This window comes from Mobula hypostoma, chromosome 5 (genome assembly GCF_963921235.1).
Source record: "Mobula hypostoma chromosome 5, sMobHyp1.1, whole genome shotgun sequence".
NCBI lineage: Eukaryota > Metazoa > Chordata > Chondrichthyes > Myliobatiformes > Myliobatidae > Mobula > Mobula hypostoma.
Window position 1 is genome coordinate 36,914,551 of NC_086101.1, and position 22,205 is coordinate 36,936,755.

General features: G+C 40.0%; 2 protein-coding genes across 4 annotated transcripts in view; one reads left to right on the top strand and one right to left on the bottom strand.

The window, feature by feature from the left end:
• Positions 1-22,205, bottom strand: part of ubac2 (UBA domain containing 2) — a 224,323-nt gene that overhangs the window by 127,357 nt on the left and 74,761 nt on the right. The gene's annotated exons all lie outside the window — the stretch shown is intronic.
• gpr183a (G protein-coupled receptor 183a) lies at positions 9,348-20,459 on the top strand. Its single transcript, XM_063047507.1, has 2 exons — positions 9,348-9,579; positions 17,805-20,459. The coding sequence occupies exon 2, from the start codon at positions 17,853-17,855 to the stop codon at positions 18,927-18,929; it is 1,077 nt and encodes a 358-aa protein (XP_062903577.1). The 5' UTR covers positions 9,348-9,579; positions 17,805-17,852; the 3' UTR covers positions 18,930-20,459.

The following is a 22,205-nucleotide window of genomic DNA, read 5'->3' on the forward strand; positions in this document are numbered from 1 at the left end:
AACCTACAACAACCTTCCCCACGATCCACAACTCCACCATCGGCAAACTTACTAACTCACATTCCACTTTCTCATCCGAGTCATATATAAAAATCACAAAGTGCAGGGGTCTCAGAACAGATCCCTGCAGAATACCACTGGTCACTGATCTCTGGGCAGAAAAACATCGCTCACCAATCTTCAGACAGAAAACACTCTATCTAGAACTACCCTCTGCCTTCAATGGGCAAGCCAATTTTGTATCCATCCAGCCAAGCTTCCCTGGATCCCATGCCTTCTGACTTTTTGAATGAGCCTACCATAGGGAACCTTATCAAATGTCTTACTAAAATTCATATACACCACATCCACTACTCTACCTTCATAAATGTACTTTGTCACATCCTCAAAGAATTCAATCAGGCTCATGAGACATGACCTGCCCCTCACAAGGACACGCTGGCTATCCCTAATCAGATTTTACGTCGACAAATGCTTGTAAATGTTGTCTCTCAGAATTTTCTTGATAATTTGCCACATCACTGCAGTAAATCATACTGGTCAATAATTCCCAGGGTTGTATCTACTGCCTTTCTTGAACAAAGGATTCGCCTGATTAATAAGTTTGCAGCTGACATGAACATTGGTAGAGTTGCGGATAATGAGGAAGATTATTGAATGGTACAGTGAATATCGATATCAGCTGGAAATTTGAGCAAAGAAATGGCAGATGGAGTTTCATCCAGGTAAGTGTGAGGTGTTGCATTTTAGTACTTCAAATTCAAAAGGAACGTAAATAGAAGGACTTTTGAGAGAAGCAATATATTGAGGGATCCTGGGGTGCAAATCCATAGCCCCTTAAAAACAGCAACAGAAGTTTAAAGGAGGCATATGACCTGCTTGCTTTCATCCATTAGGGCACTGAACATTAAAGTCAGGAAGTCATGTTGCAGCTGCATAAAGTGTTATCTTGGGCATATTGTGTGCAGTCACCACACTATATGAAGAATGTGAAATCTTTGGAGAGGGTGCAGAACAGTTTTACCAGGATGCTGCCCGAATTGGAGTGTATTAGCTACAAGAGCAGCTTGGACAAACTTGGATAGTTTCCATTAGAGTGTCGAAGGCTGAGGAATGACTTGACAGAAGTACATAAAATTATGAGAGGCTTATGTATTTTTCCGAGAATGGAAAGGTCATACACTAAGTCTCATAGACCAAGCTGAGAGGGAGAAAATTTAAATGATAGTTGAGAGATAAGCACTTTTTTTTTGTTACAGAGAGCGGTGGGTGTCTGCAATGCCCTATCAGGGAGGTATTAGAAGCAATGTTTAAGAGGCATTCAGACACAGGAACAGGCAGGGAAAAGACAAATATATACCCCGTGTAGGTAAATGGAATTCATTTACTGGTACATTGAAATCATGGTTGGGCTGTGGGGCTTGTTCCTCTACAATGCTGTTCCATATTCTACATACTAGTGTAACAGTACAGAAATACAACCCTAATCTAAATACAAAACAGTCTCTCATTGTTACGTAATCAACAGGATATTGCCAGTAAGATGTGTGAATAATATTTCAGATGCTAAAGCAAGCAGATAGACTGTGAAAACAATTTTCTAGTACATGCTGCAGTGATTAAATATACGTAATGTGCGCAAATGTAAAATAACAAGCAATCTGTACAATCAATATTTAAGCTACAACCGTCATAATGGCATATAGAATTTATTGATTGTTTTAAAATCAATTACAATCAACATACTTTTGAATTACTTTCCCCATAACTCCTTACAATACAACCAAGTCCTATGGGAACAAACTCTGCAGTCTCAATACTCAAACATTACTCCAAAATAACCTGTTGCACTTACTTGTGACTCATAGCTGTTTATATGAAAAGCAATTGGCTATGACCACAAAGCCAAGTTCATTTCAGCAACGTGATCTGCCAAAGAATCCCAAAGAGTCAGTCAGGTGATACTCAAGACCCACTTGGTTAAAGATCACAATATCCCATCATTTTTCAGTCTTTATTTGTCAAAATAGTGTATTTTTACATATTAGTTAGCCAACCTGAAAATGTTAGATCAGGTGGATTAGCTCTCTCCAAAATGACCTGTTATCGAATATAGACCTGTGGTTGTTAATCCTATTATTCTGTTTCAATGTGTTCTTCCTCCTTTCCTTTATCATTGTTTGTCAGTATTGTACCTGTTTCTTCTTAAGCATCATGATCTTGAGTTAAAACACAAGCTTCATTTGTTGTGAGGACTGAATGACTGGCTCTTCTGCTGTTCTATCTTCTCCAGTGAGTCATTTCAAATGGGTTGTTTTTTTGCCTTTTGAATCTTCAGTGCAAGCTTCTATTTTGTATAATTTTGTATTGTCATTCAGTGCAGTGATGCCCCAACTTTGGAAAGAGCTGAACATTTAATTCTACTCTTCCAATAAATATCAATTCTCAATTCTTTATTATAATTACTGCTCAGTCTTCTTCCTTCAACAGGCTTCCAGGCAGAGCATTTTTGATCACATCTATCTGCAACATCTCTTGACTCATTTACTTTGGATTTTCTCTGACAAGTCAAGAGGAAACATCAAATGGAACACAGCCTTCAGGTAAAACCTTTATTGCAATGCAGATCACATAATAAATCCCTACTTTTATTTGTATTCACTGTGGTGTAAAATGGGAGCAATTGCCAGAAGAGGGAATGGACCATAGTTAAAACTCATAATCTCCATCACACATCCACAGTTCATTCACAGCAATGTATAATCCTGAAGAAATTGAGTTATCTGCTATGGGAGAGTATTCAGCCCCTTATTTTGAATTAGCAGGTTGTGGTTTCAAGCCCCACATTAAGGATCCTAGTACCAATATTTATAGATACACTGTAGTGTCAAAGGTGTCATTCTTTGGATCAGTTCTGAAACCAAGGTACTGTCTGCTCACTCAGATGAATGAAAATTATCCATATTGATGCCACAGCTAAGAAAGCTCACCAGTGCCACTACTTCCACAGGAAGCTAAGGAAATATGGCACTTCCTCTATGAGCTTCCACAATTTTTATTGATCCACTATATTAACCATCTTATCAAGATGCATCACGGCTTGTTATGGCAACTCCTCTGCCCAAGACTGCGAGAAGCTGCAGAGAGTTGCAGACACAGCTCAACACATCATGGAAACCAGCCTCCCCTTCACAGACTGTCCACACTTCTTGCTGTCATCATAATCGAAGACCTCTCCCACCTTGTACATTCTCTCTTCTCCCCTGCCTTCCTTTTGAGCAAAAGATACAAAAGCCTTAAAGCACATACCACTAAGCTCAAGGCCAGCTTCTACCCTGCAGTGATAAGACTGTCGAAATGCTTCCTCATACAATCAAATGGACTCTTGACCATACAATCTACTCATTATGACCTTGCACCTTATTGTCTACCTGCATTGCACTTTCTCTGCAACTGTTGCACTTTATTCTGTACTCTGGTATTGTTTTACCTTGTACTACCTCAATGCACTGTTGTAGTGATCTGTATGAACAATAGGTGAAACGAGTTTTTCACTATTCCTTGGTACATGCAACAATAATAAACTAATTTACAAAATTATATCATGGCTACTATTTTGAAGAAGTGCAGAGGAATGCATTTTGATGTCCTGAAAAATCTTAGGCACAATCAACTAAAGTACAGATTATATCAGCATTAGAAGTATTGCACATGCTTTAATTTCAAAAGTACTAGAAGCACTCTGTAGGTTCGGCAGTATCTGTATAGAGAAAACAGATTTGTTGTTCAGATTAATATCGTTTCCTCAGACCAGTCATGATCAACAGGTGAAAAGTCACTAGCCTGAAATATTAACTCTGTTTCTGCCTCCACAGACGCTGCCTGATGTGCCAAACATTTCTACTTTATCTGATCCTTACTGTGCTGCTGTTTGATGGGAACTCACCAAGGGTATTTTTGTCGTCCCATTTCCTACATTGTCAACACCTCAAAGGGTATGGCACTAAGTACAAAATATTTTGGGGCCTTTGAAGGCACCTAATGAAGGCAGGTTCCTCTCTTCGAGGGAAGTGAATGGCTGGTGGCTGATTTCATGAATCATAGTGGTTGAGACACAAGCATACTGCTACAGAGTGCAAAGGTTATTACAGAAGCTACTCTGATTGATTAGCCACGACCACCTGGCCTTGCTTCTTGCTTATTAGCAACAACTCAAGTGACTTTTGAGTATATATTAAATGTTAGGTAAGCCTTTAAACTGTTTTCTGAGACAATGAATGGTTTGAGAAAATATCATCAGTAGTACAGTACATTAAAATCGACTTGATTGTTTTGTCAACATGACTATAGGGATAAAGTGTGGCTGGACCATTCAAACATCTAAATGAAATAAAAAACAAAAAATACTGGATACACTCAGCAGGTCTGGCAGCATCTATGGAAAGTGAAGTAGAGTTAATGTTTCAGGTTAAATACGCCTATTCAGAAACAGCTCTGATGAAAAGTCAAGCAACACACATCAAAGTTGCTGGTGAACGCAGCAGGCCAGGCAGCACCTCTAGGAAGAGGTACAGTCGACGTTTCAGGCCGAGACCTTTCCTGACTGTACCTCTTCCTAGCGATGCTGCCTGGACTGCTGTGTTCACCAGCAACTTTGATGTGTGTTGCTTGAATTTCCAGCATCTGCAGAATTCTTGTTGTCAGATGAAAAGTCAAGTTTGCATTTTTTGTTTTTAAATCAGGTTTCCAGCTTCTGCAGATTTTTTGATTTCCATTTATTGTTTAATTCACAGTCACTGCTCTTCCACGAACACCAACCTTGCAGCAGCTTTGTTCAATCTCCAGCAGGAGTTCAATCTGTCTCTTTTGCCTTCTCACCCTCAGTGATTTCTGTTACCCAGACATCCCACCTCTCCCGGAAGTTCCGGGAGTCTCCCACATATTGATAGTGGCTCCCTGATGCCCGCAAATTATATACAGTATCACGGAAATCGATTTTTTTGAGAGCGAGCAACAGCGATAGAGAGACAGAGAGAGAGCACGCGCCAGAGAGAGAGAGTGCGAGAGAGAGAGAGAGAGCGAGCGAGAGAGAAAGCGCACGCGCCATGACAGAGTGTTCCAAAAAAAGAAAATATAAAACGTACATCACCCCAGACTACACTAAAGTGTACCCCTGCCTAATAGGGGTCAAAAATAATGACAGTGTTGCTCGCTGTACTGTTTGCAACAGTGACTTTTCTATTGCCCATGGTGGGTTAAGACTGTAAAAGACATGTTGAGGTGAGTTTAACAGGTGTCATTTGTTCATTAGCATAGCTAAAGTTATTTAAACTAGCTGGCTAGCTGCTAAAGAACTACTCTATTGCAGACATCCAACCTCTTCTAGAAGTTCTGGGAGTCTCCTGCAAATTGATGATGCTACCTCCCTGGAATGAGTTTTTGCACGGTGGGGTGTCTGGTTACCCTACCCAACTCCTATAAGGTGCTGACCAAAACTCACTTTCACTTCTCTTTCCTTAGTGATGTCTCCCACTGCAATTCATTTCATTCAATTCAATTCAATTCATGAATCGCTGAAGGTGGGTCTTCAGGCCCCTGTATCCTCCATGGTAACAAGCCCTTCCGTCCAAATGGTCCACGCCAACCAAGGTTCCCATCCAAGCTAGTCCCATTTGCCTAGGTTTGGCCCATATCCCTCTTAAACTTTTCTATCCATGTACAGTGCCTGAAAAAGTATTCAACCCCTTGGAAGTTTTCATGTTTTACTGTTTTACAACATTCATAAAATCATAGAGGATTTAATTTTTTTTTGACACTGATCCACAGAAAAAGACTCTCTTATAGGCACTGTATCTGTTAAATACCTTTTAAATGTAGTTAATGTGGTTGCTGGGACTCTGAGGGTTTGAATTTTTCCCGAAACACTGTACATTTCCCTCACTCCTCAAAACGCACATAGAATCATACAGTGTAGAAATAGGCCCTTCAGTCACCATAGCTATAGTTACCCATTTTTACTAATCACATGGCCTTCCAAATTTTACTAATCCAAGTGCTTATCTACCTATTTTGTTGAACTTGTGCCTCTGCCACCTCGTCAGGCACTGCATTCGAAATTCCAACCAACCTCTGGGTGAAAAAAATTCCCGTCATATCCCTCTAAATCTCCTAACCTTCATCTTAAATCAACGACCTATGGTTTTAAACATTTCTCCTCACTGTAGCAAGTGAAGTACCGCTGGGGCTGCAAACCCTTCAAAAGTTTATATACTTGAAGGGTTTGCAGCCCTAGGCACTAAAGATATAGTTGCTAAATTTGCTGACAACACAAAGGTTAGTAAGAAAGTAACTTTTTAAGAGGGCATAAGGGGGCTACAGACAGTTGATCTGAATGGGTAAAGATCTAGCAAATGAAGTACAATGTGGGAAATTCTTAAAATTGGCTGGAAAAATAAAGAATCTTACCTCAATGTAGAGACTGCAGAGGTAATTTTAGATTTCTTTATTTCACTTTATTTGCATATCCTTCCATTGTGTTTTTATATGAGATTTATTTGACCTCCTCTATACCATCTCCATCTCAACCTTCTGCGGAGCAGTAAATTCTATGAAAAGATTACGTGTGAATTTCCTATTTGAATTGATTGTTCCAATGTTACAGTAGCAGAGCTACCAGGACTTGATGTTTCAATCCCTATAGTAAGTCGGCACTCTTGATTTTGGCAGTGGGCTTGGAATGGTGACAAGCAGGGACGGTAGGTATGTCATCGGGGTCATCAGGTGGGCACCCTCCTTCTTTGACGTTTCGTTGATAAGCCCACGACGTCTCCAGAGGGCTCAACGGTGCTACCTGGCGTCCCAGATACACCCCGCTCCCTGCCACCAGTTCCATACCCTCCTGTCTTCATCTTGCAGCCCAGTTGTTGTCTTTCCTTTTAATCCAAATCCAATTGCTGCTTTCTTCTGCTGCATTTGACAAGGACTTGACTGCTTTTTGGAGGGAGTGACCCCTCACCCCCATCTTCCTCAATAGACTGGTTGTAGGTGTAGCAATGAATCCCCTGCATCCTACTTCTACAGGGAAAATCTTGGTCTTCCAGTCATTCTGGGCAGCTTCAGTTGCCAGTTCAGAGTACTTGGTCTTTTTCCTCTGATATGTATATGTCTCCCATTTTGGGTTACTTTGAAAATAGATTTATGTCTTCTACTACTTTATCCTTCCAACCCCTTTCACACATGTGATTATTTCTATCTGGTCACCTCAGCTCCTTCTCCCTCCAGGACAAAAAGTTTGTTCACCTTTCCTGAAAGTTCATTCTCTGCAACTCTTCTCGTGCCTTTACTAGGGTGTTTCCACCCTTATAATAGAGAACATACAGTAACTCCACACAGAGATCCATATGTCTAATCAAGGTTCAATGCAAGTTTATTTTAACCTCCCTGCTTTTAAAATCTATTTCCACTGAAGATCAATGTCTTTTTCTGTAAGTATTTGCAAACCTGCATGGCTACTTTCCCTTTTCCAATCAATTACCTTTCCAGTCCTACTACAGTAAAACGAGTGGCACTTGGTGTTCCTATTGTGAAAATAATTTAGCATCCTATGGCAAGGAAAAGATATCCACTTTAACAATGAACTGCCAAAGGCTGAGAGATGATTAACACTTCCCACCATTAACAATGCAACAATGGAGTTTGTTGGTGAGTTCTGGAATTATCCATTAAGCACGTACACTAAACAGTGAAAATATAATCGCAAACAACAGGAATTCTGCAGATGCTGGAAATTCAAGCAACATACATCAAAGTTGCTGGTGAACGCAGCAGGCCAAGCAGCATCTATAGGAAGAGGCACAGTCGACGTTTCAGGCTGAGACCCTTCGTCAGGACTAACTGAAGGAAGAGTGAGTAAGGGATTTGAAAGTTGGAGGGGGAGGGGGAGATGCAAAATGATAGGAGAAGACAGGAGGGGGAGGGATAGAGCCAAGAGCTGGACAGGTGATAGGCAAAAGGGGATACGAGACGATCATGGGACAGGAGGTCCGGGAAGAAAGACAAGGGGGGGGTGACCCAGAGGATGGGCAAGAGATATATTCAGAGGGACAGAGGGAGAAAAAGGAGAGTGAGAGAAAGAATGTGTGCATAAAAATGAGTAACAGATGGGGTACGAGGGGGAGGTGGGGCCTTAGCGGAAGTTAGAGAAGTCAATGTTCATGCCATCAGGTTGGAGGCTACCCAGACGGAATATAAGGTGTTGTTCCTCCAACCTGAGTGTGGCTTCATCTTTACAGTAGAGGAGGCCGTGGATAGACATGTCAGAATGGGAATGGGATGTGGAATTAAAATGTGTGGCCACTGGGAGATCCTGCTTTCTCTGGCAGAACGAGCGTAGATGTTCAGCAAAGCGGTCTCCCAGTCTGCGTCGGGTCTCACCAATATATAAAAGGCCACATCGGGAGCACTGGACGCAGTATATCACCCCAGTCGACTCACAGGTGAAGTGATGCCTCACCTGGAAGGACTGTTTGGGGCCCTGAATGGTGGTAAGGGAGGAAGTGTAAGGGCATGTGTAGCACTTGTTCCGCTTACACGGATAAGTGCCAGGAGGGAGATCAGTGGGGAGGGATGGGGGGGACGAATGGACAAGGGAGTTGTGTAGGGAGCGATCCCTGCGGAATGCAGATGGGGGGGGAGGGAAAGATGTGCTTAGTGGTGGGATCCCGTTGGAGGTGGCAGAAGTTACGGAGAATAATATGTTGGACCCGGAGGCTGGTGGGGTGGTAGGTGAGGACCAGGGGAACCCTATTCCTAGTGGGGTGGTGGGAGGATGGAGTGAGAGCAGATGTACGTGAAATGGGGGAGATGCGTTTAAGAGCAGAGTTGATAGTGGAGGAAGGGAAGCCCCTTTCTTTAAAAAATGAAAATATAATGCTCAGATCTCAAAAATGAGTTTAAAAGGAACAACCAATGTGAAATTGGCCAGAGCAATGTCACTCACGCCCTGATTAAGAACAATTTGATCTACTTTCTTTCAATTGCCCTGAGAAAAATTTTAAAGTTTGGTTCCTTTTTTTCCCCTCCTCTACTTTTCCCTACTTTTTTTCAACCCATTATCCTCCTTTCAAAATGTTTAAATCTCTTTGGTCTAGGCTGAAGATCCCATTGCTGATTAAGATTTTGTTCTGCCCTCCCTCACCAGTTCTTAGGTTGTATTGTCAGATTAAAAAGTGTGAGTTGTAGCTTGGAGGGTGGGGGAGGGACGTTCACTGTGGGATACCTGACCACTGTGGGTGTGTAGTTGACAGATCATTTATAAGGAGAAGCACATGAAGTAAGTACTGCTTTGAGTTTCACTTCTCAGAGAGATGGACAAGAGCAGATCATACTTGTAGAGCAGGCTAAACCACAAGAAACAGAGTAATTAAGGTTTAGCTTGCATTTTTAAAACCTAACGCATCAGATCTACATTTATCTAATGTACCACAGATTTGTTTAGCGCTGGCGATTTAAAATCAGGTACAACATTACAAGATCAGCGGTTTGGTCCAGCTGGGGAAGGCAATTACGGGCATTCATTGTGTAAGTACTAACTCCTAAAGTTTGATAAGTTTATTGTGGTATTTATGCAAGCATTTTAAGAATAGATAACTTTCTTTAATCTTGTAAAAGAACATTCTGCTTTTTATTGTGATATATTTCTATTTCCATTTTAATTCCATATGCTGCAGTATTACATAAATATGACCAATACTTTTGTACAAAATGCCTCAGAGAGTTTGCACTTGACAAAGTATTGTGGAGATTGTGAAACACTTTTCCTAAGGAGTTCTGCAAGATATGATTTCTTAAAAGTACCTCCTCATGTACAAACATGTATAAATCACAAAAAAAAATTCTAGAAGTATTTCTGAAAAGTCTTTTAAAGATTGTCAAATTGGGGTAAATAAAGGTGAGATAATTAAGACTACTAACAGTAGTTTTTAAAATATAATGCAGTAATTAAGCAAATTCCTCAAAAAATATGAATTTCATACTATCAATTAACATATTTAATAAAAATACACATTATTGTTGAAGAAACAATATCATAGCCAAAGCTTCAAATGTTTATTACACAACATTAAAATATAAGCACAAGAGATTCTGCAGATGCTGGAAATCCTTGTATCTAAAATACAAGGTTTATTTCTTTCAATTTCTACAAGTAGTTTGATTGTATATATCAACAGGGGCTCTTGATAAGGTGTATGTAGAAACAGAGCTCAAGAGGAATAACCCAAAAACAACTTCCTATAACTTCTTTTCAAAGCAGTATGAAGCCGAGATTACAGATAATTGCAATGAGAATGGGGTGAAGTGTGCATTAGTCAGAGATGAGAGGTTTAGAACAGTGTGGTTGAAAGGTTACGGTGGGAAAGGCCGGTTTGGGTGGGAAATTTTGAAGATGGTAGGGAAACTACCAAGAAATAAATAGGAGTGCAGTCTTATATCAAAGGTTTCAGAATTATTAATGCAAAAAAGTTCCAAGTATAATATTACAGTGCAGTAATTATTTCACTATTTGGTTGCTCTATAAGGATGGAATCCGTGTGCTGTGTTGATGAGAACATGAAGTTCAGTGTTCTTTCTGATTTAATATAATGTGCAATGCACTCAATATGCACAGTCTCTACTTTGGACACTGACAAAATGGAGCAGTATTAGTTCGAACACTCAAATGGATTTATGTTAAAAAAGAACATGAAACCATTTGTTTAAATGCATTAATTTAACACAGATTAAATTGATGTAATTATGTTAATATATTTAAATCTGAATCCCACATAGTTCAGAAGTGAAGTACAGAGAGTTCAGTAACACATCCAGTATAGAAACAGCCATTTAGCTCATCTGTCCATGATGTTTACACATCAAATCAGATTTTCATATTCTTTTCATCATCCCCATCAGCAACCAATTCATTTCTTTCCCCTTTATACACCTAGCTAATTTCTCCTAAGTTAGCCGAAGTACACCAAATGTTCAAAAATACAATTACCTCCACTCATCTTTGGGATGCGGGAGGAAACTGGAACACCCATTGGAAACTCAGCCGCTGACAAGGAGACCGTGCAAATCCCACAAATCCAGTACGTTGGAGGTCAGGACTGAACCCAAGCCACACGAGTTATTGGAAGCAACTCTACTAGCCGAGACACCTAGCTGATTTTCTCTACACCACCACAACTAAACCATTACAGAATTTTATCCCATCATCCTTTTACCTCCTAAATCCAGTGTTTAGTCTCTTAGTAGCCCACTGCTCTTTACCCCATGAGGAGATCATCTTATTGCTTTTCTTCCTTGTGTGTTTGTACATTATTCCACTTCTCCCGAAATGCATCTATGCCTATCACTCAGTGACTGCAACTTCTACGCTCTGAGTAAGGAAGGATCTTTATCTAAAGCAATGCTCCTGAATACTAATTACATTTAGAAGTAACTGCCCTGTATTAAATGACCACGAGTTTTGGATTCTTCTCCATCCTCAGCTGAAGCAGACTGATCGTCTCTACATTTACACAACTTAGTGGTTTCTGAACTTTATGCCTCCGTCAGTTTTCAAGAGAAAAGAGTCCAAAACTGGTCAGTCATTCCAGAGGTGTAACCTGTCGGCTCTAGAACCATCATTTTAGAATCTTCAATGAACTCTCTGTAGTGCTGCTACTTATTTTAAGTGCAGATTGGAAATGTGCAGAGTATTCTCATTGTGATTTAAACAAAGTTCAACATGAGTTACAGGACAGATGGAGAGTGAGGGGATTGAATAATCAGAGATGATAGATACGCTTCCGATAGAGACACTATGGACTGCAGCTGCTACAACGCAGAGAAACACACAACATTCTGGAGGAATGCAAGTCAGGCAGGATCTATGGCAGAAGATGGACAGATCCTGCTCAATCCAAAATGCTGTCTGTTCACTCCTCTTCATAGGTGCTGCCTGACCTGCTGAGTTCTTATGTGTAGCTTATGAAAGAACTTATTGGCCACTTATTCCAAGATGACAACTGTCTGAAGACTGCAGTGATAGGTTATGGAACGAGAATAATTTAGTCACAACTAAAGTGAGAAGGATTTGCATGACTAGAGGTAAAAACAAAACAGGGGAATTTACTAACTGAGAAACAAATGAATCAGACACTAAAATTTGACGAGAATAATAAATAAAGTTGGCAGGAAGGCAAAAATGAAAATGAAGACCAGAGGTCAGAGTGTAAAGATTCACCAAAGATTAACTTCCCTTTGACGTAATGACATTTCTTCACTTCTCTGTCCTGAATAACTGACCTGATACCTTAAAACTGTGACCACCAGTTCTAGACTCCACAGCCAGGGTAAAAATCAATTTAGCCCGACCTTGACAAGTTCTGTCAGAATCTTATGTTGAAATGAGATCACATCTTGTTCTTCTAAACCTGAGAGTGCAGGCCTAATTTCTCTACATATGACAAAAACACTGTCGCACAAATCAACTTGGTGAACCTTCATTGGACTTCTTCAATTGTAAGTAAATATTTCCTTAGATAAAATGACAAATTAGGGAGAGCCTGAATTGCAAATCAAATTCCTGATGCGATCTCATGGGGTTCTATATAATTGGTGGATTCAAATCGCCTTCCAAACCAGGCCAACAACTGCTTGCTGAACCGGCACATCAACTTTCAATGATTTGTGAGCCAAGACACTTGTGTTCCAATGAAAGTCAAGACATTCTAATCCCTCACCATTTAAAAAAAAATTGCTGCCTTTCTTTTTTCTACCAAAGTGGATGATCACACATCATCCCGCATTATATTTTATATGCCATGTCCCTGCCTCTTTATCTAGATTATCAATATTCACTGTGAAGCTTCAATGCATCTACATCAATTTCCAGACTGCCCCCTAGCCTAGTGTCACCAACTAACTCGGACACTTGACTCTCAATCTCCTCATCCAACCGACAACATGGATTGTAAACAGATGAGTGTCCCAGCACCTTTTCCGAAAGTAGCCTACTGGTTACAGCCTCCCAGTTGCTTCCTTTCTGTTTCTGCCTGGCAATCCACTCCAGTGTAGTCCTTCCGAAAAGCTGAACAAACCAGATATATAGGTGTTAAACACAACAGATTCCGCAGATGCAAGAAATTACTTATTCCGTAAATTAGTGTTTCAAATGATATATCAAACTTTCCCTTTCATAAATCAAAGCTGACTCTTCAGAATCCTATTTTTATTTACCACTTCCTTACTAATACCGGTAGATTCCAAGGCTTTCACTATGACTGATTTCAGACCAACTTGTCGATAATTTCCTGCTCTCTTCCTGTTTTTGTTTTAAATGGTGGGCTTATATTTCTTTACATTCCAATTTCTTGGAATCGTTCTGAAACCTTTGGGATTTGGAACGTGGCATTAAAGGCATCCATTTTCCATGAGACCCTCCTTCAAAGTACAAGCATCTGTCATTGAGTCCTGGGGATTCATTACATTTTAGGCCCATTAATTTCACTGTTACCAATTATTTTGCCAATGCAAAATTCTTTGAGCTCCTAATTTATTCTAGATGGGCAGTTCTTCACTATTTCTCCATTTTCTTCCATGGAGTACCTGGAGGCACATGACAAGATAGGCCAAAGCCAGCAAGATTTCCTGAAAGGAAGATCCTGCCTGACAAACCTAATGCAATTCTTTGAGGAAATTACAAGCAGGGTAGTCAAAGGAGATGCAGTAGACATGGTGTACTTGGATTTTCAGAAAGCCTTTGACAAGGTGCCACACATGAGGCTGTTTAGCAAGATAAGAGCCAATGGAATTACAGGGAAGTTACTCGCATGCGTGGAGCATTGGCTGGTCGGCAGAAAACAGAGAGTGGGAATAAAGGGATCCTATTCTGGCTGGCTGCTGGTTACCAGTGGAGTTCCACAGGGGTCGATGTTGGGACCGCTGCTTTTTAAGATGTATGTCAATGATTTGGACTACAGTATTAATGGACTTGTGGCTAAATTTGCCGATGATACAAAGATAGGTGGAGGAGCAGGTAGTGTTGAGGAAACAGAGAGCTTGCAGAGAGACTTAGATAGTTTAAGGGAATGGACAAAGAAGTGGCAAATGATATACAATGTTGGAAAGTGTATGGTCATGCATTTTGGTGGAAGAAATAAACGGGCAGAACTATTATTTAGATGGGGAGAGAATTCAAAATGCAGAAATGCAAAGGGACTTGGGAGTCCTTGTGGAAGGTACCTTAAGGGTTAACCTCCAGGTTGAGTCAATTGTGAAGAAGGCAAATGCAATGTTGGCATTCATTCCCAGAACTTGAGGATCGAATTATAGGGAAAGGCTGAATAGGCTAGGACTTTATTCCCTGGAGTGTAGGGGAATGACAGTAAGATTTCATGGAGGTTTACAACCTTATTAGAAGTCCAGGTAGGGTAAACGATCTCACACAAACAATGTAACAATGAACTCAAGAGATTCTGCAGATGCTGTAAATCCAGAGTAACACACAAAAAATAGTTCAGGTAACATCTATGGAAATGAATAAACAGTTGACGTCTTGGGCCAAGACTCTTCACTGAGACTAGAACGGAAGGGTGAAAACACCAAAATAAAGAAGATGATAGGAGATGATAGGGTGGGGGGGAGGCGAGAAATAAGAAGCTGGGAGGTGATAGGTGGAAATAGCAAAGGCTGGTTGAAGGAATCTGATAGAAGAGGAGGGTGGACCATAGGAGAAAGGGAAGTGTTGGGGCACCATGGGGAGGGTGATAGGCAGGTGAGGAAAAGAGATAAGAAGCCAGAGTGGAAAATAGAAGAAGGGAGAAGGGGGAGAAAAAAATTACTGGAAGAAGAAATCGAAGTTCATGCCATCAAGATGGAGAAATATGAGGTGTTGTTTCTCCACTGTGAGAGTGACCTCTTCGCGGCAAAAGAGGAGTCCATGGATCAACATGTCGGAACAGAAAAGGGGATAGGAATTAAAATGGGAGGTAATGGAAAATTCAGCCTTTTAGAGGATGGAGTGGATGTGCTTGATAAAGCGGTACCTCAATTTACATTGGGTCTCACCAATGTAGAGGAGGCTGCATTGGGAGCACTGAATTCAGTTGACAACCCCAACAGATTTGTGGGTGAAGAGTTGCCTCACTTGGAAGGAATATTTGAAGCACTAACTGGAAGTGAGGGAGAAGGTGAATGGGCAGGTGCAGCATTTCTGTCGCTTGTAAGAATATGTGCCAGGAGGGAGATTAGTGGGGAGACACAAATGCACAAGGGAATCACAGAGGGAGGTATCCCTACGGAAAGCAGGGGGGGTGTTTTTGGTGGTAGGATCCCACTGAAGATGGCAGAAGTGATGGAGAATGATGTGTTGGATGCGATGTTCGCGGGGTGGCAGGTGTGAACAAAAGGAAGTCGATCTCTGTGAAGGTGGCAGGAAAATGGGGTGACCATGGATGTCCGTGAAATACAGGAGGTGCAGGTAACGACAGCATCAATGGTGGAGGAAGGGAAAGCCCCATTCTTTGAAGGAGGAGGACCTTTAATGATGACCTGGAAAGGAAAGCCTCATCCTGGGAACAGATGTGGCAGAGGTGAAGGAACTGAGAAAAGAGAGCACCATTTTTAAAGGAGACAGGGTGTGACGAGGTATAGTCAAGATAACTGTGGGAATCAGTAGGTTTATGCAATAATCATTCAATTAAAAGCTGCTTTAAGCTTCAGGCTTTATTATTAAGAATCCCAATGCTACATAGCACTTAACCACTTGTTCCAATAAGCCCTATGACCATGGTCAGTTCCTACCTTCAGGGCTGACAGAGAGTCTCTGATCTAAAAAATTAACTATGTTTCCCTTTCCATGGGCACTGCTCGACCTGCTGAGTAAATTTAAAGTTCTTGTTCTTATTTCTGACCTCTACTACCCTCAATATTGAATCAGAATATTCTCCTTATGACCTTGAGTGCTCTAGTTTCCTCCCAAATCCCGAAGACACGCTGGCTGGTAGGTTTGTTAGTTACTGCAAGATGTCCAATGCACATGGATGATAGGATAATCAGGGTGAAACAATGGGCTTTTGAGAGAGGGAATAAATTTCAGAGCATTGTGTGGAAGAAATGGATTGATAGGAATGCTCTGAAAGTCACTTTGGACTCCATGAGGTGAATGAGAAATATACTCCATCCCTTGCTTTGCTCAATCTCCTTCAGTTGTTCCAGCCTGCCATTCTATTCCTTGCAGATCAAACCCTATTGCTTCTGCCCGACTCTTCCCATCCCAGCTCTGCAAGGACAAATACATTCAGTAAGCACTGAAAGGAACTGTAGAGCCACACAACGGTTTAGCCTCCAAGCAACACAGTGCATCCTCTTGTCATTTTATGACCATTTGTTGGAACTCTTAATATGCTTCAAGTAGCCTTAAAAATTGTCTGACTGCAGGGCAGCTTTTGTTGTACTTAAAGATATTAACATAAAACTTCCAGCTAAGGTTAACTGTTGGATGTGAAGTCTGCACAACACTCAGCTTTCTTCTGACTTCCTCAACCAAAGAGTTTACCTACAGCTTTTTCCTTTGCGCGTTTATCTCCCTAAATGGATCTTTGGGGTATTTATCCCAGATCTTCTAATGCTGTAGCAGATTGGCAAGCATATATGGGTGAGTACAGGTAAATGTCCTGGATTTACCCGTAAACCATCAAATATTTATGACCTGCAGTTTATAACTCTATTACAAGTGGAACAACTTCATCAACAACCTTACCAAACTTTTTTTTAAATCTTAAAGAACTGTAAAAGGCATTTAATGAATTAAGTTTAAATCAACAGCTTAATTTGTTAATGTCACAACTTCAGACACTTGTAATATTTTTTCAAACATATATTCAAATTCCATTTTAAATTTCCTTCATTCACGTAGAGATTGAAATCAATAGTGATACCAGGCACATATGTGAGATTTCTGGTCTGAATGGTAGACCAACTTACATCATTTCTTATCATCTTGTTGCATGAATAACTGCCAGAAACCATTTAAAAATTAGACAAGAGGCAAAAACAGTTTAAAAAAAAAAGTAAAAATTGAACAAGCCGTTTTAAAAAAGGTTTTAAAAACGGTTGAAAAAAACAACAGGTTATAAAAAGAGGTCAAAATTAAACAAGAAGTAAAAACAGGAAGATTCTACTCAATGCCTCAGATCATTCAGATTATGACATGTTAAAAAAGATCCCTGCTCGCTTGCCAGTAGCTTTGTCCTATGCTCGCTGAATCCCTTACCATTGGAAACAGATTCTCACTCCTCCAAAACTAAACTTAACATCTCTTTTAAATTCCCCCTTTAAGGTGAACAACTTCAGCTCTTTCAGTCTCTCTACTTAATTGAAAGACCACATCCCTGGAATATGCATAAATATGCATAGAGCCTTTTGCAAACAATAGTGCGAGCTACACTCCTTGTAGCCATCAAGTCGGTATATTGTTTAAGTATTACATCTGATACAATACCAAAATAATCTCATGGCCCATCATACTTGTGCCATTATACGAGAGCTCTCCAATTAGGTCCATGCCTCTTACGCTTTAGTCATAGTCCCTGCAAATTATAACCTCCTTCAACTATTTCATGTTTCCCTTTTGCAGCTTCTTAGTGAAGGTGCTTCCATAAATATTTCAGACTTGCTTTACAGGTTATAACAATATACCATGTACAACTATTGCCACAGATGAAATGGTAAATGCCTGATAAATCTTAAACTAAAATTCAGATTTGTTTCTTTGACAGAACTGTGGGAGTTCAGATTCCAAGGAACCAGTGGGAGTGATTCTGACCATGAATCATTCAATGGCGTATAACAACAGTTCTGCAAATGAAACCGATAAAGAATGTGATCTGTATGCTCACCGCAATACAGCCAGAATCCTTCTACCTTTGGTCTACTCCATCATATGTATTGTTGGCATCTTTGGAAATATCCTAGCCATAATGGCCATAAAAAGAAAACAGAAAAAAGTTAATTCGACTACACTTTATTCCATGAATCTGGTGATCTCAGACATTCTCTTTGCAGTTGTTTTACCTGCACGGATAGTGTACTACGCACGTGGATTTAACTGGCAGATGGGTGAAGCACTTTGTAGAATAACTGCACTCATTTGTTACAGCAACATATATGCTAGTGTAAGCTTCATGACCTGTCTAAGCTTGGATCGGTTCATTGCTGTTATATATCCATTCCGCTATTCAAAGTTCAGAAACATCTACAACGTGAAAAAGATCTGCATAGGCATCTGGATCATTATACTCTGCCAAACAGTGCCACTGCTAATAGTACAAATGTCTAAAGAAGTTCAAGGCAAATTCATAACATGCATGGAATATCCAAACTTTGAAGATTTGCCAAATCTTCCAGAAATGCTTCTTGCTGCTTGTGTTGTGGGTTACATTCTACCTATGTTCTTTATGCTGTTTAGTTATTCTAAAGTCAGTTCAAAACTTGTCAGAACAGCAAAACAGAACCCTTTAACTGAAAAATCAGGGCGAAATAAAAAAGCCAACAACGTTATCCTACTTGTCCTTTTTGTGTTCTTCATAAGTTTCACCCCGTACCACGTAGCCATTATGCAGCACATGGTCAAAAAGTTGCTATACACACCAACGTGCCAGGAGCAACAGCAGTTTCAAATGGCTCTCCATCTGACTGTTTCCATAATGAACTTCAACTGCTGCCTGGACCCTTTCATATACTTTTTCGCCTGCAAGGGCTACAGAAACATTGTCTTCAAGATGATCAAGCGGCCAGTTAGTGTGTCCATTTCAAGTGGAGTTAAGTCTGCAGTAGACAACTGCTCACCTACCACAGGGAATCACTTTCACACAGGAGGGACAGCTTCTGATGCCAATTTATAGACAATCTGCCTGAAACTACTGGAAAAGTCCAAACAAATCAACCACCGTAATTAAATTGATAACCAGATCAAGACCTCAGGATATGTATGACCTGATTACCACTTCCAGGAAAACACATTCACTCCCACCACCGCCCACGCACCCTAGCTGCAATGTGTACTATCCGTAAGGTGAACTGCAACAACTCATCAAGGTCCTTTCGACAGCATTTTCTTGATCTTGCAATCTCTGCCACTCCATCCAAAGATGAACAACAGGAGCAGGCACATTAGAAAAGCAGTAGTTTTAAGTATTATTTGGAAATATGTCTGCTGAATCTGCAATATCATTGGAACTTACTGCCCAGCAGCACTTCACTGGGTGGACTGCAGTGGTACAAGACTGTTCAACAAGTAGTACTGCACAACAGACATTGACTTTGATTTTAATAATAACTATAGATGAACGAAAATAAATGAGGTGGTTCTGTATATATATTGTTTATAAATGCATTTTAATCATTTTAATTTATATTTGTAGATTTCTTCTTTCCTTGAAATTTTGTTGCATAAAATAACCTAAAGGAGGAATGTCAATCACTTTCCATTTGTCTGCTCAACGAGATGGAGCTCTCTGGTAATTCAGAGCTCATAATGGTGCGGGATTTATTCATTTTCACTGGAATTACATGATAACTCTTGCTCTAATGTACTTTTTCATTCAATATAATATAGCAGCCCCAATAAACTTGCCCATCTAAATGAACCCCAGGAAAACACTGCTGGAACTTTCATCTTTTATTGTGAAACTTCACTACTCCAATGTACCTTTGGTGATTCTTTAGACTGCAGTAAACCTGTCTGAACTTGCGAAGAGCCCCATTTACCCGTTGTCTCTGGGATTAAGGATTAACACTGGCCTACTAGTATTGATTCTTAATCTTACCAGTTTTATTTTTGCATAGTTATTCCTCTGTTCTAGCCCTTCAATGATCTTGGCTTTTCTTACCTTAGTAAGAAGCTCAAAAACGTTCCCTCAATACTATTCTTCCAAGATCTCTATGCCCTTTCAATTCTGGCCCCTTATGCTCTGTAACAGAAAACCTTCCTTTCAGTGCCCAAAGCTTAAAGCTCTGAAGTTCTGTCCAAAACTCCACTTGATTTTCTATATTACTCTCCTTCTAAGACACTGCTTTAAAGCTACCTCTTTGACTAAACTTTAGTCATCTTCCGTACTGTCTCCATATGTGGCTTCAGCACAGGTTTATGATGTGCCCTAGTTCATGATGTTATAATAAAGATACTATTTAAATACAACTGTTGGATAATATGAGCTTCAAGTAACTCTTTTTAAATGCATTTGCTTCAGCCTTGTGCAGATTAGACTAAGTTCCTGAATGGCATTGCTAACCTGTAATTTTCTACTGCAACTCTGTGCAATGTTAATAACACTTGTTCAACACCAGGTCCACAATAGTCTTAAGATAATTACTGAAAAAATAGAAATAAAGACCTCCATTTCTGTGGTGCCATTCCACAATCTTTGCATGTCCAAAAGCATTCTACAGGTACTTTTCAAGTGTAGTCACTATTGCAACATAAGAAACTTTCAGACAGCAGGCTCCCATAAATGGTAATTTCATAATAACCATGTAGACTACCTATATCTTGGAGATATAATAAAGAATTCTCTATCTCAATTTTTTTTTATTGATGGTACCTAGCACTCCTCTTCCCTATCGTTATTGCATTCCTACAAGATTTAAGGAATTTCTATTTGCTATTCCAAAAGGAAAGAGAAACAGCTTAAACATAAAGCCTACTCAGTGGTAAGATGAATGTGAAAGATCCCATGACATTACTTTGAGGAGCAGGACTCTCTCTCTCAGATGTCAGTCAATATAACTTTCAACCAATTATCACTAACTTATAGAATTCTGAGGGGGGGTTGACAGAATATTAAGGTTGTTCCCCACACAATGAAGTCAGCACAGTTTCAGAATTATGGACTGCCCTTTTCGGGCGAAGATGAGGAGAAATTTCTTTCTCAAGAGGAACTGTATCACAGGAATTGTTTACCCTAGAGCAGGGGTCAGCAACCTTTCTGCCTCTGTGGGCCGGATCGCGTATTAGTGAGCGGGTAGTGGGCCAGATAAATGCCATAAAAAACTTGAAATATGGGAATTATCCATTTAAATACATCTAGTTACGTTTTGCCTCAAGTTAATGAATAACGCATGCTAGAAAATCATTTGTGTTTAAGGTTGCCTACCCCTGCCCTAGAGTTTTGTGGATGTCACTGAATTTATTCAGGAGCCAAAGTACTGCTTTTGGTTTATAAGCAGAAAAGTAGAAATTATACCAAGATCAGAAAAACAAAATACTTATTGAGTGGCAAAGCACTGCTCCTGTTATATCTTGGATTCCTAAAGACGGTTTCAGTTCGTGGTTGTTTACTGAACTTGCTGCAAGCAAATTGGTTATTTTTTCTCTACACTGTACTAGTTCTGACATTATTACAGTTCAAAAACAATGCAAAATATTGCAGATATTGCAATTTGAAATAGTTCGAAGGAACTTCATTGGTCTTCCTGAGGTGTCACAAACTCTACGTGAAAGCAAGTTTCTTGATCAAAGTCAAAGATTGGTATGTGTTATCTTTCAGACACTCCTCATTGTGTAAACAATTAAAAAGATTTATGCAATAGAAAGCTGAAATCAGCTAATGCAGTACACATTTTGTAAGAAAGATTTGACATTTGCCAAGCCTGCATTTTATCCTTGTTGATTTCGCAAAATTTTGTTGCACACAGGATGCTTCATAAAATGGCCAACTTTAAAAATATAAAAAAGTGCAAGATTTTTAAGAACCAAACAAAATTAGAGATTTCCCTTTCTGAAGACGATAATTCTATTGTTAGATCAGCACTCCTGCCAGTAATGGAGAAATTCCCATGAACACTGAAAATGCTTAAATATTATAATACTGCAGAATTTGCAAATCACCGTTGCAATCTACAATGGTTCAAGGAACTTCAATGGTTTTCCTGAAGTGTCACAATGCTCTACAGAAAAACAGATTCCTTGATCAAAGTCAAAGATTGATGTGTGCCACCTCTCAGAAACTAGCGACCATTTTGCAGAGCATCTCCATTCAGCCCACAGGGGTGACACTGAGGTTCCAGTTTCCTGTCATTTCGATCTCTGTTCCCATTCCCATCCTGATCCACCAGTCTGCAGCCCAATGGAAAAGTGAAGACCAATATTTCACCTTACATCTTGGCATTAATAGCATTTG

Bases quoted from the DNA above. Each gene is read 5' to 3' on its own strand.
- gpr183a (XM_063047507.1), top strand. From the start codon at position 17,853: ATGAATCATTCAATGGCGTATAACAACAGTTCTGCAAATGAAACCGAT.